This window comes from Bufo gargarizans, chromosome 7 (genome assembly GCF_014858855.1).
Source record: "Bufo gargarizans isolate SCDJY-AF-19 chromosome 7, ASM1485885v1, whole genome shotgun sequence".
NCBI classification, from domain to species: Eukaryota; Metazoa; Chordata; class Amphibia; order Anura; family Bufonidae; genus Bufo; species Bufo gargarizans.
In genome coordinates this window covers 46,197,281-46,218,016 of record NC_058086.1, presented here as the reverse complement: position 1 = coordinate 46,218,016, position 20,736 = coordinate 46,197,281, and the positions used below count along the sequence as shown (strand labels likewise).

At 44.4% G+C, this 20,736-nt stretch overlaps 1 protein-coding gene across 1 annotated transcript in view; it reads left to right on the top strand.

Annotated features, from left to right (window-relative positions):
* The window catches only part of PATJ (PATJ crumbs cell polarity complex component), a 195,574-nt gene that overhangs the window by 127,475 nt on the left and 47,363 nt on the right, over positions 1 to 20,736 (top strand). The window contains exons 29-31 of the mRNA XM_044302377.1: positions 9,263 to 9,459; positions 16,035 to 16,126; positions 16,240 to 16,261. Coding sequence (XP_044158312.1) covers positions 9,263 to 9,459; positions 16,035 to 16,126; positions 16,240 to 16,261 — 311 coding nt within the window. The remainder of the gene's footprint in view (positions 1 to 9,262; positions 9,460 to 16,034; positions 16,127 to 16,239; positions 16,262 to 20,736) is intronic.

The following is a 20,736-nucleotide window of genomic DNA, read 5'->3' as shown; positions in this document are numbered from 1 at the left end:
GAGCTTCCTCTAGTGGTGGCTGTATATATCTGTATGCAGTAATCCCCTGAGCTCTCTCTAGTGGTGTCTGTATATATCTGTATGTAGTAATCTCCTGAGCTTCCTCTAGTGGCGGCTGTATATATCTGTATGCAGTAATCTCCTGAGCTCTCTCTAGTGGTGTCTGTATATATCTGTATGTAGTAATCTCCTGAGCTTCCTCTAGTGGCGGCTGTATATATCTGTATGCAGTAATCTCCTGAGCTCTCTCTAGTGGTGTCTGTATATATCTGTATGTAGTAATCTCCTGAGCTTCCTCTAGTGGCGGCTGTATATATCTGTATGTAGTAATCTCCTGAGCTTCCTCTAGTGGCGGCTGTATATATCTGTATGTAGTAATCTCCTGAGCTCCCCCTAGTGGTGGCTGTATATATCTGTATGCAGTAATCTCCTGAGCTCCCCCTAGTTGTGGCTGTATATATCTGTATGCAGTAATCTCCTGAGTTCCCTCTAGTGGTGGCTGTATATATCTGTATGCAGTAATCTCATGAGCTCCCTCTAGTGGTGGCTGTATATATCTGTATGTAGTAATCTCCTGAGCTTCCTCTAGTGGCGGCTGTATATATCTGTATGTAGTAATCTCCTGAGCTCCCTCTAGTGGCGGCTGTATATATCTGTATGTAGTCATCTCCTTTGCTTTATCTATTATTTCTAAAGAAGTTTGTTAATGAATGAATAGCTAACTGGGTATTTTGATTTAAGGGTATGCACAGTTTACCACTGGCAGCACTGGCTTGATATTGTCAGACTAACAGCGGTTGGCAATTTATTGATAAGCGTCTAGTAGGACTAATAGAGGGACAGCAGAACAAACCGTTTTATGGACAGATGCACTAGAATTGGTATTACATGGGGAATGCAAGTAGGTAGTGAAACAAACAGGTGAGGAGAGAGGACGGATCCTCTTTAATCATTTTGACATGAAAAGTGTCTAATATAGGCCTCATGCACACGACCATTGTGTGTTTTGTGGTCTGCAAATTGCAGATCTGCAAAGCAGGTATGGCGTCCGTGTGCGTTCCGCAATTTCCGGTATGGCGTGGACAGCCATAAATATAACTGCAAAACGGACAAGAATAGGACAGGTTATATTTTTGTTGCGGACCACGGAGCGGAGAAACGGATGCGGAAATCACACGGAGTGCTGTCAGCATCTTTTGCTGCCCCATTCAAGTGAATGGGTCCGCATCCAAGCCGCAAATACTGCGGCTCGGATGCGGACCAAAACAACGGTTGTGTGCATGAGGCCATACTTTGTTTCAATTCTTAACCATGTTACCGTCACTGCTTGCTATCTGTGAATAGGAACATTCTTGTTTACATCCAGAGGCTAATATCCTGTGTGGACTTAATAGTTCTCACAGCTGCGGGTTTGTTACAATTGTATCCAGTCTAGATAATACTCTGTAAACTAAACACAAGTCAAATCTCTCTCCTCTCCTGATAGTCTGTTACAATGTATTATTGCCAGGAAAATGCATCACTTTAAATAATATAGCATTGCCTAGTCTAGATCCAATTGTAGCAAAACCTCAGCTAAGAGTCAGACTAATATTCAGGAAATTCAATGTCAGTCCTTCTGGAAAAGACAATGTGATTGTTGCAGTGCACATTAAGATTTCTGTGCGCTCTATTAGGGTACTGAGGGGGGTCTTCTGCTTAGGACCCTCATCACTTGCCCATGGTGGAGCATGCTCTTGCTCTAGAAGAGCCTGCATTACACAGACTGCCCATTGATATGAATGGACATTATGCAATACTTTTTCTCCCCAGTGGAGGCGCTGCAGAGAAATCAAACATTTACCACTAGATTACTTGCAGATTTCAGCTAACCGCTGGGGAGGACACTTTGTGAACGGCTTAGTTGTCAAGAGAACTTTTCTAACAGGTGGGGAGAATTCCATTAGCAAGCATTCTACTATTTATTCACAGCAAGCAGAGATCTTGAAAACGATAAGGAATTAAAACACAAGGCATACTAAAAGGTTCTAGAACTTATCATTATACAGTGATAAAAATATGGAAAATCCCTTAAATCCCCCCCCCCCCCTTCCTCCCTTGCCACCTTGCAGTAAGCTGTGTAGCCCTGAGCACTGATTAAGTCCTCGCAGCAGGCAGGTCCCATCAGGTGGATAAAGCAGGAGATCTGTCACCCTGTGCTCCGCTCCCAGGAAATCAATAGGACTTTGTGCTGAAATTAAGTGTATAGCATGGAAGCCACGCGCCACCTCCACACTGCACGATCGCCATCTCATCTTTACTATTAACTGGATGCATTAATCCACGCTGGACATGGGGGGGGGGGGTCCAGCAGAGGGGTCACTGGCTGTATATAATATGGGCACCCCCTCCTTTATCCTTAGTACATTAATACTGTATATAATAGTATTTGGGGGTGTCACCCGTGGTATTTGTGGTCGTTCTCACAGTTGTTTTTTTAACATCATAAATAATACAGGAAGAAATCACTGATCTGTATTCTACGCGCTGAGCAGGGAAATAAATCACACAGTGAAAGCGAGAACACACAGTTATTATAGAACTAGTCCCCCCACAGAGAGACTGCAACGTACGAGGGTGTAAAACAGGCTGCAACTGAGAATCAGGACAGGAGAGGTAATGTATGTACACAGTGACTGCACCTGCAGAATAGTGAGTGCAGCTCTGGAGTATAATACAAGATGTAACTCAGGATCAGTACAGGATAAGTAATGTATGTACACAGTGACTGCACCAGCAGAATAGTGCGTGCATCTCTGGAGTATAATACAGGATGTAACTCAGGATCAGTACAGTATAAGTAATGTATGTACACAGTGACTGCACCAGCAGAATAGTGAGTGCAGCTCTGGGGTATAATACAGGATGTAACTCAGGATCAGTACAGGATAAGTAATGTATGTACACAGTGACTGCACCAGCAGAATAGTGCGTGCATCTCTGGAGTATAATACAGGATGTAACTCAGGATCAGTACAGTATAAGTAATGTATGTACACAGTGACTGCACCAGCAGAATAGTGAGTGCAGCTCTGGAGTATAATACAGGATGTAACTCAGGATCAGTACAGGATAAGTAATGTATGTACACAGTGACTGCACCAGCAGAATAGTGAGTGCAGCTCTGGAGTATAATACAGGATGTAACTCAGGATCAGTACAGTATATAAGTAATGTATGTACACAGTGACTGCACCTGCAGAATAGTGAGTGCAGCTCTGGAGTATAATACAGGCTGTAACTCCAGATTAGTGCAAGATGCATTAACTCTGCACAGCCCATTGGACTTGGTTGGCACATTGCAGTGGCAGTATGGAGCACAGTTTTACAGTTGCCATATGTAATGTTAGGTAATACTCAGCTTCTTGACTTTTACACTCATTTATCTCCATTTACATGGAGCAATCGTCAAGACTATATCTGCTCGCATGATCATTAATCTGATCGATTTATCAAACAAAATGAATTGTGATTTACACGGGACAGTCTGCTACTGGCGGCCTCACATTTGTCATGCCACATAAAGGATGCGATTAGCCCACAGTCAAGTATTTGCTTTTTGTCCGGTGATCAGCGCCATGTTTACACTGGGCGATGCGGATGCTCATGCCAGATCACGAGCGCTTTCTTCTACATCTGGTGGTGTCCTCATTCTGTCCTGAGTTCCTCACCCTCCGTCCTTCCGCCTGTCCTGATGAGAATCCAGCATTTCTATCAGTTAATTGTTTTATGTCGGCATTAACCTTTCCCATCAAGCCATTACCCTCCAGTCCAGCTCTGCTATACCATTCCCTTTTGTTGGGTTTGTCACATTGTTGGCATCCAGATCAGATATGACTTAGTGCAGTGACGCAGCGACAGTCCGAGCACATTTTGGCGACTACTGCAATGGCACAAAAATTATGCTTGTCAAGTCTGGCACTCAACTTTCCTACAATCCAGAGTGGCTAAACTTCCTAGATACAGTATGCAGTGAAAATGTCCTGTACCCATCTCCCTGTATAACTAGGCGAGTCTGGGAAAGTTGAGTCACAAGCTGTATGGCAGCTGTAGAATTGCAGACGTCCATCATAGCTTTTCACCCAACTTTCCTAGAGCTCTGAACACGGGATCTTCTTAGCCAGGTTGGAATGTGGGATTTCGGATATGTATCACTGTATCACTGCACAACTAGGTAAGTGTGCCATACAGGAGTCTAGGAAAGCTGGAAGATTAGAATGATAGAACGTCAAAACTGGGAGTGGATTACAGCATAAGTAAAGGGATGAGCTACTCGGAAAGTTGGGTGGAAACCCCAGGGGACCTGCATCGGTAGCTGAATCCTTCATTAATCTCTGAACAAAGCATCTAGGGGAATGCTCCAGACTGATACATTGTAAACTGTCAGAATAGAAAACCGATTACTGCTGTTCAGACATTGCACTGGATACTTTTGCAACAAAGGCCTCATGCACACGACCATTGTCGTGTTCCGTTCCGCAAAATGGGGTTCCGTTGTTCCGTGATCCGTTCTTGTTTCCGTGTGTCTTCCTTTATTTTTGGAGGACCACCGGACATAAAGGAAAGTAAAATAAAGTCTAAGTCAAGTTTGCCATGCAAATGATAGGAAAAAAACGGACGCAGATGCGGATGACAATCTTGTGTGCCTCCGCATTTTTTCACGGTCCCATTGACTTGAATGGGTCCGCAAACCGTTTTCCGTGAAAAAAATAGGACAGGTTATATTTTTTTTGACGGACTGGAACCACGGATCACGGACACGGATGACAAACAGTGCATTAGCCAAGTTTTCAATGGACCCATTGAAAGTCAATGGGTCCGCAGAAAATCACGAAAAACGGAGCAACGGACACGGCCAAACCCTCAGCTGCTGGAAGTATCAGATCGGTACAGATCAGCGTCTTTTGTGTTGAAATAATATTGTCTCAGCTAGCTGACAGCAAGCAGAGCTATTAAACCCGAAAAAAAAAAGAAAGGAAAACATTGTGTATTAGGAAGTTACAGAACCTCTTATTACGCAAAAAGGGGTTTTCAGGAAACATTGCCTCTTTCTTCCAAAAACAACACCACGTCTGTCCACGGTGGTGTGTGCTATAGCAGCTCAGTCTCATTCCCAACAGTTGAGCTGTGCTGCAATACCAGACACACCCTGTTGACAAGGGTGGCGCTGTTTGTGGAAGAAATCAGCCATGTTTTTCTGATCTTGATCATCCCCTGTAACCTTTATTTACAAAAGTCTGGAGAACTTGGGGCAGATTTACTAATCCAAATTTTTACACCATGAAACTTTTGACGAGCCAGGTTTATTATAATGGCTGATACTGGATGATAAATCCAGCATACCAATAGACTGCCTAATCCAGGGGTCAGCAACCTTCAGCATGCCAGCTGCTGTGAGACTACAACTCTCAGCATCCACATTTTCTTTTGGTTGTTCTTGTAACTCCCACAGAAGTGAAAGGAGGATTCTGGGAGTTGTAGTTTTAGAACAGCTGGAGTGCAGGAGGATGCTGACCTCTGGTCCAGTCCAAGTTTTTTTTTCCACCTATTTATTGGGTAACTTTACGGCAGAACTTTATGAACCTTTTTGTTGCACGCTGTCGAACTTTAAGCCATAACTAGTGATGATCGAACTTCATGTTTTGAAGTTCGAGTTTGTCGTTCGGGTCGTTGTGTCGTTCTGTGACGGAATGCATAAGCGAGCCGACTGATCCATTATGGGGCCCATAGACTTCTATCATGACTGAATGCAAAACGGAATGCCTCTTAAAGGTATTCCATCATAGAATGCCGTTATGGCCCGTGGTAACGGAATCTATAACAGAATTGTCAGAAAACCCAGACTTGAACTTAAAAACATGAAGTTCGCTCATCACTAGCCAAAACCCCTTTAGAAGTGTGGAACAAAGCTGGTTCCTGGTATTTTATGCTTTGAGCCGGAATCCAGTGTAGATATGTTGGGGCCCCTGATACCTTCCATCCTATTACATGGGTCATCCAGTCTTATCTACATAAAGATTGGTAGTCATACTGTGAGCAGTTCTGCAACTTTCTGATGTACTTTGTGTGTCAGGTCATCATCATTTACAAGATTTCAATGTCCAGAGTCATTTATTATACTCCAGAGCTGCCCTCACTGTTCTGCTGATGGAGTTACTGTGTACATACATTACATTACTTATCCTGTACTGATCCTGAGTTACATCCTGTATTATACTCCAGAGCTGCACTCACTATTCTGCTGGTGCAGTCACTGTGTACATACATTACTTATCCTGTACTGCTCCTGAGTTACATCCTGTATTATACTCCAGAGCTGCCCTCACTGTTCTGCTGATGGAGTTACTGTGTACATACATTACATTACTTATCCTGTACTGATCCTGAGTTACATCCTGTATTATACTCCAGAGCTGCACTCACTATTCTGCTGGTGCAGTCACTGTGTACATACATTACTTATCCTGTACTGCTCCTGAGTTACATCCTGTATTATACTCCAGAGCTCCACTCATTATTCTGCTGGTGCAGTCACTGTGTGCATACATTACTTATCCTGTACTGCTCCTGAGTTACATCCTGTATTATACTCCAGAGCTGCACTCACTATTCTGCTGGTGCAGTCACTGTGTACATACATTACATTATTTATCCTGTACTGATCCTGAGTTACATCCTGTATTATACTCCAGAGCTGCACTCACTATTCTGCTGCTGCGGTCACTGTGTACATTTATTATGCTTAGGATAAGCCATCAAATCAAAAGTCCGGAATATCATTTTAAATCAAGTAATATATTCTTTAAAAAAGCTAAATCTCTTCCACCCTAATAATCATATTCCTTACTGTGCCAGTAAGGTTTTAGCAAAATTTGTTGAGGTAAAAACACAAAAAATAGTCCATGGGAGCTGAGTTCCATTACCAGTTGCAAAGGCAGGAAATGATAAAAAAAAAAAAAAAAAAGAAGCTAAATGTAATTTTCAGCTGTTCCCGATTTCTCAGTGATGTGTATACTGGAGTGTGAAGAGATCAAAATAATGGCAAGATGATTTCTCATTCCTGTACCTCTGACTGTATCATATCATTAAACAGTTGCCTGCTTTATATAAAACATCTAATAAAGGAGAGATATAAATGCTACAAATAACTACCTATAATATTGTCCCCTATATGCAAGAATATAACTACTATAATACTGCCTCCTATGTACAAGAATATAACTACTATAATGCTGCTCCTATGTACAAGAATATATCTACTATAATACTGCTCCTATGTACAAGAATATATCTACTATAATACTACCTCCTATGTACAAGAATATATCTACTATAATACTACCTCCTATGTACAAGAATATAACTACTATAATACTGCTCCTATGTACAAGAATATAACTACTATAATACTGCTCCTATGTACAAGAATATAACTACTATAATACTGCTCCTATGTACAAGAATATAACTACTATAATACTGCCTCCTATGTACAAGAAGATAACTACTATAATACTGTCTCCTATGTACAAGAAGATAACTACTATAATACTGCTCCTATGTACAGGAATATAACTACTATAATACTGCTCCTATGTACAGGAATATAACTACTATAATACTGCTCCTATGTACAAGAAGATAACTACTATAATACTGTCTCCTATGTACAAGAAGATAACTACTATAATACTGCTCCTATGTACAGGAATATAACTACTATAATACTGCTCCTATGTACAGGAATATAACTACTATAATACTGCTCCTATGTACAGGAATATAACTACTATAATACTGCTCCTATGTACAGGAATATAACTACTATAATACTGCCTCCTATGTACAAGAATATAACTACTATAATATTGCCTCTATGTACAAGAATGTAACTACTATAATACTGCTCCTATGTACAAGAATATAACTACTATAATACTGCCTCTATGTACAAGAATATAACTATTATAATACTCCCTCCTATGTACAGTAATATAACTACTATAATACTGCCTCTATGTACAAGAATATAACTATTATAATACTCCCTCCTATGTACAGTAATATTACACTACTATAATACTGTCCCTCTGGATTTCTGCGGGCCCCATTCAGATGAGGATCGCCATGTATGAACATTCTCTTAGTTGGTTGTTTCCCTCTGGAGCTAATAATTAGTCTTTGGCGGTAGAGATCTGGACATGGTGGGTATACTGGAGGACTCTTTATGATGCTGTAGCAGCAGTATGTGCAGAGTGCTGCCATCATCCGCTTGTGTGCTGACATCCACATTATCGGGATGATTGGTGGATTTTGCTTCCTCGTATCTCCACATTCAGTGACCGTCCGGTCATTCCTTCCTGCCGATTCTTTTTTTTTAATTTAAGTGGCTTTCACTTTGAGAAGAAATTAAGTTTTCGCAATCTTTCATATCATCAGCCGCCAGTGTGTATTTTCTTCTTTCCGCTTTTGTCGCCTGTAACCATGGCAATTTCTTTTCTAAAAAAACCTGGAATGATGTTACGTGCCCGGTCACAGGTATCGACCCGGCAGATTGGGGAATGATTGCAGCACTCTTCTAAGATCTGGAGGCATTAAATGAGAAGCTTCGCTTTGTTCCTCTCGTTTTTAATTTTTTACATTTTCATTCTATTTTCCTTACCTGGGCGACTTTATTATCTGCAATAAATGCCACAGATGGGCCTTAAGGAAGGCCTCTAGACCTAAGGAAATAAAGCCAGAAAACAACTGAATTGACTTCTGTTACTCTCTGTCACAGAGCATTCCCACAACACTCTCCCACAGAACGTGGCTGCCACCAAGCTGCCCCATCTCAGTTGACTGCGCAATGTCAATCCAGATTGTATCTAACAGTCTGGTTTCTAGGGATATGCACCGCATAGCAACACAGTTTTTAGGTAGGTTATCCCTAGTAACCAGTCAGTAGGCGGAGGACAATGCTGTCTATCCCTTCTAGCCAGTGTGCCAATATAATAATGCAACAATGTTGCGCATTGTCTTCCCTTCATTCACTTCGTCTCCTATCGTTTTATGTAGAAGGATCTTATGCCAACCTATGTGTCTCCATGGTTACAGACTACAAACAATCTGATCTTGTAGTCCCACTCCTTCCATCTGACCCCACAACTGTTGTATCCGCCTTGCCTTCTTCTTGCCGTTCTTCCCCGTGACCGACCGCCTCTCCCTGTGTTTCCTCCCGCAGAGAAGATCAGGCAGCGATACGCCGACCTCCCCGGGGAGCTTCACATCGTTGAGCTCGAGAAGGATAAGAATGGGCTGGGGCTCAGCTTGGCCGGTAACAAGGACCGCTCCCGGATGAGCATCTTCATTGTGGCCATTAATCCGGATGGACCCGCCGGAGGAGATGGAAGGATCCGGGTGGGGGATGAGCTGCTGGAGGTAAGAGGATTGGGAAACTTTATAATGATCTCAGCAGCGCCTCTAGTATTGGGAGGCGGATCACAAGCAAAAATAAGCCACCCGGCAGACACTGTATCACACATGATAGGCTTAGATACACCAGCTCGGCAGGCGGCATGATGCATGAAAGACTAGGATATGTGACTCTGCAGACAGTATCGCACATGATAGGCTTAGATACACGACACATGTAAGACTTAGGCCCCTTTCACACGGGGAAGATTTCCGCGCGGGTGCAATGCGTGAGGTGAACGCATTGCACCCGCACTGAATCCGGACCCATTCATTTCTATGGGGCTGTGCACATGAGCGGTGATTTTCACGCATCATAGAAAGGAATGGGGTTGCGTGAAAATCGCAAGCAAGTGCGGATGCGTTGCGACTTTCACGCACTGTTGCTAGGTGACGATCGGGATGGAGACCCGATCATTATTATTTTCCTTTATAACATGGTTATAAGGGCATTCTGAATACAGCATGCATAGTACAATAGCGCTGGAGGGGTTAAAAAAAATAATATATATTTTAACTCACCTTAACCCACTTGCTCGCGCAGTCCGGCTTCTCTTCTGTCTTCATCTGTGAGGAAAAGTACCTTTGATGTCACTACGCTCATCGCATGATCCATCATCATGGTAATAGATCATGTGATGGACCATGTGATGAGCGTAGTGACGTCATCAAAGGTCCTTTTCCTCACAGAGACAGAAGAGATGCCGACTGCGCGAACAAGTGGATTAAGATGAGTTAAAATATATATACCGGTATATTTTTTTTTAACCCCTCCAGCGCTATTGTACTATGCAGTCTGTATTCACAATGCTATTATTTTCCCTTGTAACCATGTTATAAGGGAAAATAATACAATCTACACAACCTTGAACCCAAACCTGAACTTCTGTGAAGAACTTCGGGTCTGGGTACCACAGTAGTTTTTTTTTATCACGCGCGTGCAAAACACATTGCACCCGCGCAATAAAAACTGAACAACGAAACGCAATCGCAGTCTAAACTGACTGCAATTGCATACCTACTCGCACTGGTTTGCCGCAATACACCGGGACGCATCCGGACCTAATCCGGACACGCTCGTGTGAAAGAGGCCTTATATATGTGACTCTGCAGACAGTATCGCACATGATAGGCCTAGATACACCAGCTCAGCAGGCGGTATCACACATGATGGACTTAAATATGCGACTATGCAGACAGTATCAGACGTGACAGGCTTAACAGAGTTATGTTGTGTGATAATACTGCAGACAGTGTCACAAATGGTGGGCTTAGATACAGGACTGCAGATAGTATCGCACATAATAGCCTAAAATACATGATTCAGCAGACAGTTTCACACATGATAGGCTTAGAAACATGACAATGCCAGACAGAGACACACGTGATTGGCTTAGATACATGACTGAGCAGACACTATCACACATGATGGGCTTAGGTACATGGCTGTGCAGGCAGTATAACACTTTACACACTTAGATGGACCACTAAGCCAGCGCATGGTTGGGAGAAGGCAGTGTCACACAAAATAGGTTTAGGTACATCAACTCATCAGACAGTATTAAAAAAATGACATGCTTAGATACACAAGCTCAGTAGACTGTATTTTTGGATACACTGGCTCAGCAGACAGTATCACATGTAGGCTTAGGTACACCAGGTTAGCAGATGGTATCACACAGGATAGGTTAAGATAAACTGACTGAGCAGACAGTATCTTTGATAAACTGAAAAACAGTGGCTCCACAGACTGTATTAGACATGATAAGCTTAGATACACAGGTCCAGAGGACAGATCAGCCATATTTCATGCTTTTTCTATAGTTGGGTCTTTTTGTATTATTGAGGTTTCTATTTAACTTTTGCCCCGCCTTCTACTTTGCATAACCCCACCCCTGAGGATTTTTCTTCCTCTTTGAACAAGTCTAGCTTTGAGATAAATGTATGCCAAATATCTCTGAGTTCCGTGCCCCCTACAGCTCTGTGGTGACCTGTTATATCCCCCAGTGTGCGGTCTACCAGCAGGAATCTCGGGAAGCCGGTGGCGTCCATGCCCCCCAATGTCTCCATCTTGCCTCAGGACTGTTATTCTTGATGGTGACACCTAAAGCCAGGAGCCCTGTGGTGATCACCATATTGTCTCCCCACTCTCTGCGATTCTCTCTTTAAAATACATTTCGGAGATGACTTCCTTCGTAGATGAGCCTGTAAATTGCTCCACTTTATAGGCCCTTGGAGTCGGATGGATTTGAGATGATCTCATATAATTGCATCACTTCTCTGCATTGTCCTCGTTACATTTTAACTCTATAATTGACTGGACTGTTCCATATAAACAGCAGCAGATGCTTCACCGCTCTGCATTTCTGTGTAAATCCCTCGGCTTTAAGAATGCCGGCCGTCAGACTCGCAGCCTTGAAGATTTAACGCATTTCAGGCGAAGATTTGTAATCACCATATAATGGTGTTTTGTAAATTGGATTTCCAGGTTGTATTAAGGTCGGCTGACGGCAGAGACGGAACGAAATGGATTAACGGAGCCTGTGGCGGAGGCTGCACAGTATAAGGGTCCATTCACACATAAGCATTTTGCGCAACTGAATTGCGGACCCATTCATCTCTATGGGGCTGCATGATGTGCTGGCCAGATCCGGAAATGCGGATCCGCACTTCCGGGTCGGCATTTCAATTTCCGAAAAAAAAATAGAACATGTCCTATTCTTGTCCGCAATTGCGGACAAGGTTAGGCATATTCTATTATAGTGCCGACGATGTGCGGTCTGCAAAATGCCAAACGCACATTGCCGGTGTCCGTGTTTTGTGGATCCGCAAAACTCATACAGACGTGTGAATGGACCCTAAGTGGCACCCAAACATTTCCCTACTACAGCCTAAAACCAGCGGCCAGTGGCTTGGCATCTGTGGTGTCCACCACAGATTGCAATATATATTGTGTAGCAGTATTATTTACACATTGAATGGCGCTATTATTACATTGCTTTATATATGGAGCCATTGTTTCAGCAGGATATGATGGCATTATTCTGGCACTGTGTGGCGGTATCAGTTGAGCAGTGTATGACTATTATTCATTAATGTATGATGTATTATTTGAGCAGGGTATGGTGATATGTGAGCGCTGCATGATGGTAATTTCCTATTGCTACTTAGGCACCATACGGTATAGTATTTTTGCAGTGTACGGTGTCATCACTGTACCGCCGTATACTGGTATAACGCTGTGGTATACAGATTGGTTGGTATAGTGCAATTCTGTATAACACTGATCATTAGGCACTATAGGGTATAGAATTTATACATTATATTGGGGGGGGGGGTGCAGAAATTGTTGCATAGGGCACCATTCAGCACAAGACTGACCATGCAGTAGATTATTGTGTGACAGCCTGAAGCAAGACTTAGCCCTCATCTACTTGGGAAGTACTGGATATGTGGACACCCAACCACTTCTGCCTCTTCCGTAATGCGTTGATTTATTCTGCTGGGCTTGTGCCTTGACAGAGCAGCCGATCTGGAAAAAAACAAGCTGCAGTACTTTACTAGCACTACTTTATAGTCACTTACAGGGAGTCAGTGTAAGCTGCCAGGACTAGATGGGAGTAGTAGTTTCACAAAAGGTCCCAAGGTATTGCCCTGCAGGCACATCCAGTTGGCTGTGTCACACAGGGGCGATGAGCAGCAGATTGTAGGGAACGAAGCGTTCCTTCCCAATAGTCGACTGCTTGTTCAGTGGAGGCGAAGCAGTCACTTCCACAGTATGAGGACGAGGGGTCTCTATTGCGATTGCTCGCCCCCTTATAGCTGCATTGTTTCTGGGCAGCAGATCACTGATTAGACCGCACAATCTGCTGCCTAGAAACAATAATATAGGGGCCGAAGCAGCCAGATAATCACTAACGAGCGTTCATAGGAACACTCGATAGCAGTGAAAAGGTGCTGCCGATTACCCGATGAACAACCAAAACACTCTATTCATCGAGTAATAGATCATTCATGTGGTCAAAAATCGTTGTTCACCGGCAGCAGATGGCGCTGTCTAATCACACTCTGCTGCCGGAAAACGGCGAGTCTGCATGGGGATGTGCAATGGCATTAGTGATCACTGCTTCCTTTACTGTGGAGGAGATCACTGCATGTAAGGCCTCATGCACACGACCGTTGTGTGCATCCGCCCCGTTCCATTTTCCGTTTTTTTCCGCGGACCCATTGACTTTCAATGGGTCCGTGGAAAAATCAGAAAATGCACCGTTTGGCATCCGCGTCCGTGATCCGTGCTTCCAGTCCGTGAAAAAAATATGACCTGTCCTATTTTTTTTTCACAGACAACGGTTCACGGACCCATTCAAGTCAATGGGTCCGTGAAAAATCACGGCTGCACACAAGATTGTCATCCGCGTCCGTGATCCGTGTCCGTTTTTTCCTATCATTTCAAAGGCAAACTTGACTTAGATTTTTATTTTTTTTTCACTTTTCTGGTCTGGTGATCCTCCAAAAATCAAGGAAGACCCACGGAAGAAAAAACTGACATGGATCACGGAACAACGGAACCCTGTTTTGCGGACCGTGAAAAAAATACGGTCGTGTGCATGAGGCCTAAATGTGTCTCCTCCACTGAAGAGCAGGTGATTGTCAGGAAGGAATACTTCTGTATGGGGACATGCAACAGCATTAGTGATCACTGCTCCCTTTACTGTGGAGGAGATCACTGCATGTAAATGTGTCTCCTCCACTGAAGAGCAGGCGATTGTGGGGAAGCAACGCTTCTGTATGAGGATGTGAAATGGCATTAGTGATCACTGCTACCTATACTGTGGAGGAGATCGCTGCATGTAAATGTGTCTCCTCTCCTGACGAGCAAGTGATTGTCAGGAAGGAACGCTTCTGTATGAGGACATGAAATGGTATTGGTGATCACTGCTCCATATACTGTGGAGGAGATCACTGCATGTAAATGTGTCTCCCCCACTGACAAGCAGGCGACGAGTCACTTTCTATAAGTAACAGAGGATTACAGGCCAAGCGACTTGTACAACCTACCCGCACAGCAGAGCTGGAGGCCGCGCTGTATAAACTGCTGACTGCAGCATAACGGCTTCTCTGGTACAAAATAGATTTTCCCTTAGGGTCCACGTTAAAAAAGCGTTCCGCTTCTGTATGAGGACATGAAATGGCATTAGTGATCACTGCTCCTTCCATACTGTGGAGGAGATCGCTGCATGTAAATGTGTCTCCTCCACTGACGAGCAGGCGATTGTCAGGAAGCAACGCGTCCTTTCCGACAATCTCCTGCTGTGTCGTCCTGTCTAAAGGGACCTTTCGGTGCCTGCGCAAACTACAGTTTTACCCGATGAACGAGCAAAACGCTTGTTCATCGGATGATCTGCGGCACCCTTACACAGATTGGCGGGAATGAGTGTTCACGGGAACTTTTCCCGGTAATCTGCGCAGTTATCTTGGCATTATTTTTAACGTGGACCCTAAGGGAAAATCTATTTTGTACCAGAGAAGCCGTTATGCTGCAGTCAGCAGTTTATACAGCGCGGCCTCCAGCTCTGCTGTGCGGGTAGTTTGTACAAGTCGCTTGGCCTCTAATCCTCTGTTGCTTATAGAAAGTGACTCGTCGCCATTAACCTGCATCTTATTGTGTCACCGAGATAATCTCTCCTCATTGGGGCCAAATAACTGCAGGAAAGGTCACCCTTCATTATACAGACACACGTACACGGCTCAGGCTCTAGAGGAAGAGGAGCTGTCAGTCAAAAAATGTGTAAAAAAAAATAAAATAAAAAATGTAGACTGCTGACTGCCGCCTCTGCCTCCCAGGAGCCTTGTGCTGCCGACTCCGTGTTGCAGGTAAAGATGCGGCGGGGCGGAGTACATTTTTCTCGGGGCTTTAGAAATCACAAGACAATAGGAAGGAAAAATGGTAGAACTGCAAAAATGGATCATACAATGAACAGTCATATAAGTTATTAATATACTTAGTTTTGCAGAACTCTGCTTACTGTCAGTGGCTGGAGAACCCGTCCAAATACTTCTCACAATCTGGGGGTCTATTACATCACATCCAGTCTAAACAATCCTGTGTGAGCCAAGCAGCCATTACTGCAGATTGATACATTTTACCAGCACTGATACATTGTAACAAATTCAGGACAGGAGAGAGATTTGTACCATATAGAGGATTGCACAGAATAAAGGCTACAGGTTTAGTGAAATAGACTGTCAGGATGTAAAAATGCATGTGCCGGTTCAGTGACAGCAAGCAGAGATCTAGGAGCGATGAATAATCGGATGTTTAAAATTCTGGTTTTGCCCCCAAAGCTGATAGTTACTTCTATCAGGCCATAGTTTTCATAATCTTGTTAATTAAAAGCACAAAGAGAAATGTGCCAGCCCGCAGTGGCCCGTCGGGGCGGTGCAGCGCGGGTACCGTGCTCTGCCGCAGCTCACAAAGCTGTTAGACTGTGACAATGAGGACTGACCCAGAGCGCTCATTACATTTCTGCTTTTTATTTTAGCTGAATAACCAGATTCTGTTTGGAAAAAGTCACCAAAACGCGTCAGCAATTATCAAGTCTGCTCCCTCCAAAGTGAAGCTGGTGCTGATCAGGTAAGTTGTCCTATGGGAATACCCTACAGCTCGAAGTATCCCGGTGGTGGGAACAACTTCATCTTAAAGGAGAAGTAAACGAGTGCCATGTAAATGCTTATGTGTGACCACAGCAATGGGTATTTCGTGTCTCTGGTAATGGGATAAAAGTGGCAACGAGGGGATAGTGTGGTGTCGGAGACGGGAAACCTACAGAAACTAACTTAAAGGGGTTATCCAGTTCCTATAATGGCCCCTCCTCTAGCGCATATTTATCTACCTACTGACACCCGCATCCCTCCGGATCCCTGCATCCTGCATGGCCGCCACTGCATCTCCCCGTCACACGGATCAAAACATCCGGCGACGGAGGGGAGCAGCCAATAGAAGGCAGTGACTGTGACCAGCCTCCCTAGCATCGTGGGTAACGCTATGGAGGTTGATCACCAACGCGGCCTGCTATTGGCTGCTCCCCCCATCGGCGGATGTTTTGATCCATGTGACAGGGAGATGCATCGGCGGCCGTTCAGGGATCTATAGGGATGCGGTTGTCGGGGAGCAGGTAAGTATAATCGATACGAGATGCCCGGACATGGGGGGGGGGGGGGGTCCATTATAGGGGTTGGATTTAATTTTCTTCACTTGCAAAATTACAGCTGAAATGTGATTTGTTGTTGCTTTTCTTTACAAATGGTTTTAAGTGGTTTACCAGTCCCTGATGTTCAAAGGTTTCATATGCACCTGCCCCTGGTGTCCTGTGGTTTCATATGCACCTGCCCCTGCTGTCCTGTGGTTTCATATGCACCTGCCCCTGGTGTCCTGTGGTTTCATATGCACCTGCCCCTGGTGTCCTTGTGGTTTCATATGCACCTGCCCCTGCTGTCCTGTGGTTTCATATGCACCTGCCCCTGGTGTCCTGTGGTTTCATATGCACCTGCCCCTGGTGTCCTGTGGTTTCATATGCACCTGCCCCTGGTGTCCTGTGGTTTCATATGCACCTGCCCCTGGTGTCCTGTGGTTACATATGCAACTGCCCCTGGTGTCCTGTGGTTTCATATGCACCTGCCACTGGTGTCCTGTGGTTTCATATGCACCTGCCCCTGGGTCCTGTGGTTTCATATGCACCTGCCCTCTGCTGTCCTGTGGTTTCATAGGCACCTGCCCCTGGTGTCCTGTGGTTTCATAGGCACCTGCCCCTGGTGTCCTGTGGTTTCATAGGCACCTGCCCCTGGTGTCCTGTGGTTTCATAGGCACCTGCCCCTGGTGTCCTGTGGTTCATAGGCACCTGCCCCTGGTGTCCTGTGGTTTCATAGGCACCTGCCCCTGGTGTCCTGTGGTTTTATAGCACCTGCCCCTGGTGTCCTGTGGTTTTATAGGCACCTGCCCCTGGTGTCCTGTGGTTTTATAGGCACCTGCCCCTGGTGTCCTGTGGTTTCATACGCACCTGCCCCTGGTGTCCTGTGGTTTCATAGGCACCTGCCCCTGGTGTCCTGTGGTTTCATAGGCACCTGCCCCTGGTGTCCTGTGGTTTACTTAACCAATTCCTAGTGCCCAGTACATAAATTAACCAGTTTAAAGTGACACCTGGTTAAAAACAAACTTGGTTTGGTGCATCGATCCCTTGTGTCCACTGGTTTGATCCCCTTAGTCTCGGGTGTCCAGTTGATTGATTTGGCAGTCCAGTAATTTAATGCATCTGTCCCTGTTGTCCATTGGTTTAATACACCAGTCACTTTGTCAAGTCGTTTCATGCTCCACCACTGGTTTGAACTGGTTTAAAAGGGTATTCCAGTATTAAAAATAATACTCCCATTAAATGATGCAATACAAAATAAAGTCCTTTAATTCTTTATATCTAGCGATTAAATGTTTTCACTAGTTTTCCACATAATCTTTCACCACTTGCTGATTCTTTATGGGCCGCTGCCCAGGGTTACGTTGCGACCTGTAGTTAAGCTGGCTGGTCGAGCATGCTCAGTCTGTAACTGAAATGTCTGTGCCACTTTTCTAAATCTTGTCTGCAGCCCTTTTGAGAATGGCGCTCTTATCCAGTGGTAATGGCCGCCTTGCAATGCCATGACCTCGGACTCCGACCCGGATCGCCCTCCAAGCTTTAATTCCATTAACACTGAAATCACTTGATGGGGAAAAAAAATTAACGTTCTTGTGTAAGAATCTAATGAGTCCTCTGTTTTCATAAGACCTTCTTTGTATCGTGTGCAGAGATTTAATATGAAGACGTCTCGCTGCGAGAGATCAAAAGACCTAATTTCACATTTAAGTAAGCGGCTTAGTCAGCGGAAGATTTGCATATCTGAGCCGAGCTCCCCCTGTAGCGGCGCTATGAGGGCGTTCAGATGTCCTGCTGAACGGCCTTTTAACTGAGGCTAAAATGTACATTTCTTTGATTGGCCAGGTAGTCAATAATCCACCTCCCTTTCCTATTATACTGTGCCTCTGTCCTTCCTCCAGTCTTTACACTGCAGCTCTGCTCCATTTGGACACAGCTATAATCATTGACCCTAGCTTAAAGGGGGGATGACTGAGTCATACAGAGAAGTTCTCCCCAGGAAGGAATGGTCATCTAATATATAAAGCTGAGTGTACAGTCGTGGCCAGAAGTTTTGAGAATTACATAAATATTGGAAATTGGAAAAGTTGCTGCTTAGGTTTTTATAATAGCACTTTGCATATACTCCAGAATGTTATGAAGAGTGATCAGATGAATTGCATAGTCCTTCTTTACCATGAAAATTAACTTAATCCCAAAAAAACCTTTCCACTGCATTTCATTGCTGTCATTAAAGGACCTGCTGAGATCATTTCAGTAATCGTTTTGTTAACTCAGGTGAGAATGTTGACGAGCACAAGGCTGGAGATCATTATGTCAGGCTGATTGGGGTAAAATGACAGAACTGACCTGTTAAAAGGAGGGTGATGCTTGAAATCATTGTTCTTCCATTGTTAACCATGGTGACCTGCAAAGAAACGCGTGCAGCCATCATTGCGTTGCATAAAAATGGCTTCACAGGCAAGGATATTGTGGCTACTAAGATTGCACCTCAATCAACAATTTATAGGATCATCAAGAACTTCAAGGAAAGAGGTTCAATTCTTGTTAAGAAGGCTTCAGGGCGTCCAAGAAAGTCCAGCAAGCGCCAGGATCGTCTCCTAAAGAGGATTCAGCTGCGGGATCGGAGTGCCACCAGTGCAGAGCTTGCTCAGGAATGGCAGCAGGCAGGTGTGAGCGCATCTGCGCGCACAGTGAGGCGAAGACTTTTGGAAGATGGCCTGGTGTCAAGAAGGGCAGCAAAGAAGCCACTTCTCTCCAAAAAAAACATCAGGGACAGATTGATCTTCTGCAGAAAATATGGTGAATGGACTGCTGAGGACTGGGGCAAAGTCCTATTCTCCGATGAAGCCTCTTTCCGATTGTTTGAGGCATCAGGAAAAAGGCTTGTCCGGAGAAGAAAAGGTGAGCGCTACCATCAGTCCTGTGTCATGCCAACAGTAAAGCCTCCTGAGACCATTCATGTGTGGGGTTGCTTCTCATCCAAGGGAGTGGGCTCACTCACAATTTTGCCCCAAAACACAGCCATGAATAAAGAATGGCACCAAAACACCCTCCAACAGCAACTTCTTCCAACAATCCAACAACAGTTTGGTGAAGAACAATGCATTTTCCAGCACGATGGAGCACCGTGCCATAAGGCAAAAGTGATAACTAAGTGGCTCGGGGACCAAAACGTTGACATTTTGGGTCCATGGCCTGGAAACTCCCCAGATCTTAATCCCATTGAGAAGAACTTGTGGTCAATCCTCAAGAGGCGGGTGGACAAACAAAAACCCACTAATTCTGACAAACTCCAAGAAGTGATTATCAAAGAATGGGTTGTATCAGTCAGGAATTGGCCCAGAAGTTGATTGAGAGCATGCCCAGTCGGATTGCAGAGGTCCTGAAAAAGAAGGGCCAACACTGCAAATACTGACTCTGCATAAATGTCATGTAATTGTCGATAAAAGCCTTTGAAACGTATGAAGTGCGTGTAATTATATTTCACTACATCACAGAAACAACTGAGACAAAGATCTAAAAGCAGTTTAGCAGCAAACTTTGTGAAAACTAATATTTGTGTCATTCTCAAAACTTTTGGCCACGACTGTATGTGTGTGTGTGTGTGTCCGCTAAAGGAATCCGCACCATCGCATTTACAATCACGAAATTTGGCACACAGGTACATCAGGTGTCAGTTCTCTAGAGCGTACTGTTCCTGAGATATTCCCAAAAAATGCATTAGCCAACAGAAGCCTGCCATACACACAGTCACATGTCCTTATCGGCCAATAGAAGCTCGCAGGCCCTTAGTCTCCACATACATACCGTTTTACACCAGGTTTCCATAACAACCCAGCCATTTTTCTTCACTGCTGTAGGTCAGCTTTAGGCCTCTTTCACACTTGCGTTGTCCGGATCCGGCATGTACTCCACTTGCCGGAATTACACGCCGGATCCGGAAAAGCATTTGAAGACGGATCCGTCTTCAAAATGCGTTCAGTGTTACTATGGCAGCCAGGACGCTATTAAAGTCCTGGTTGCCATAGTAGTAGTGGGGAGCGGGGGAGCAGTATAC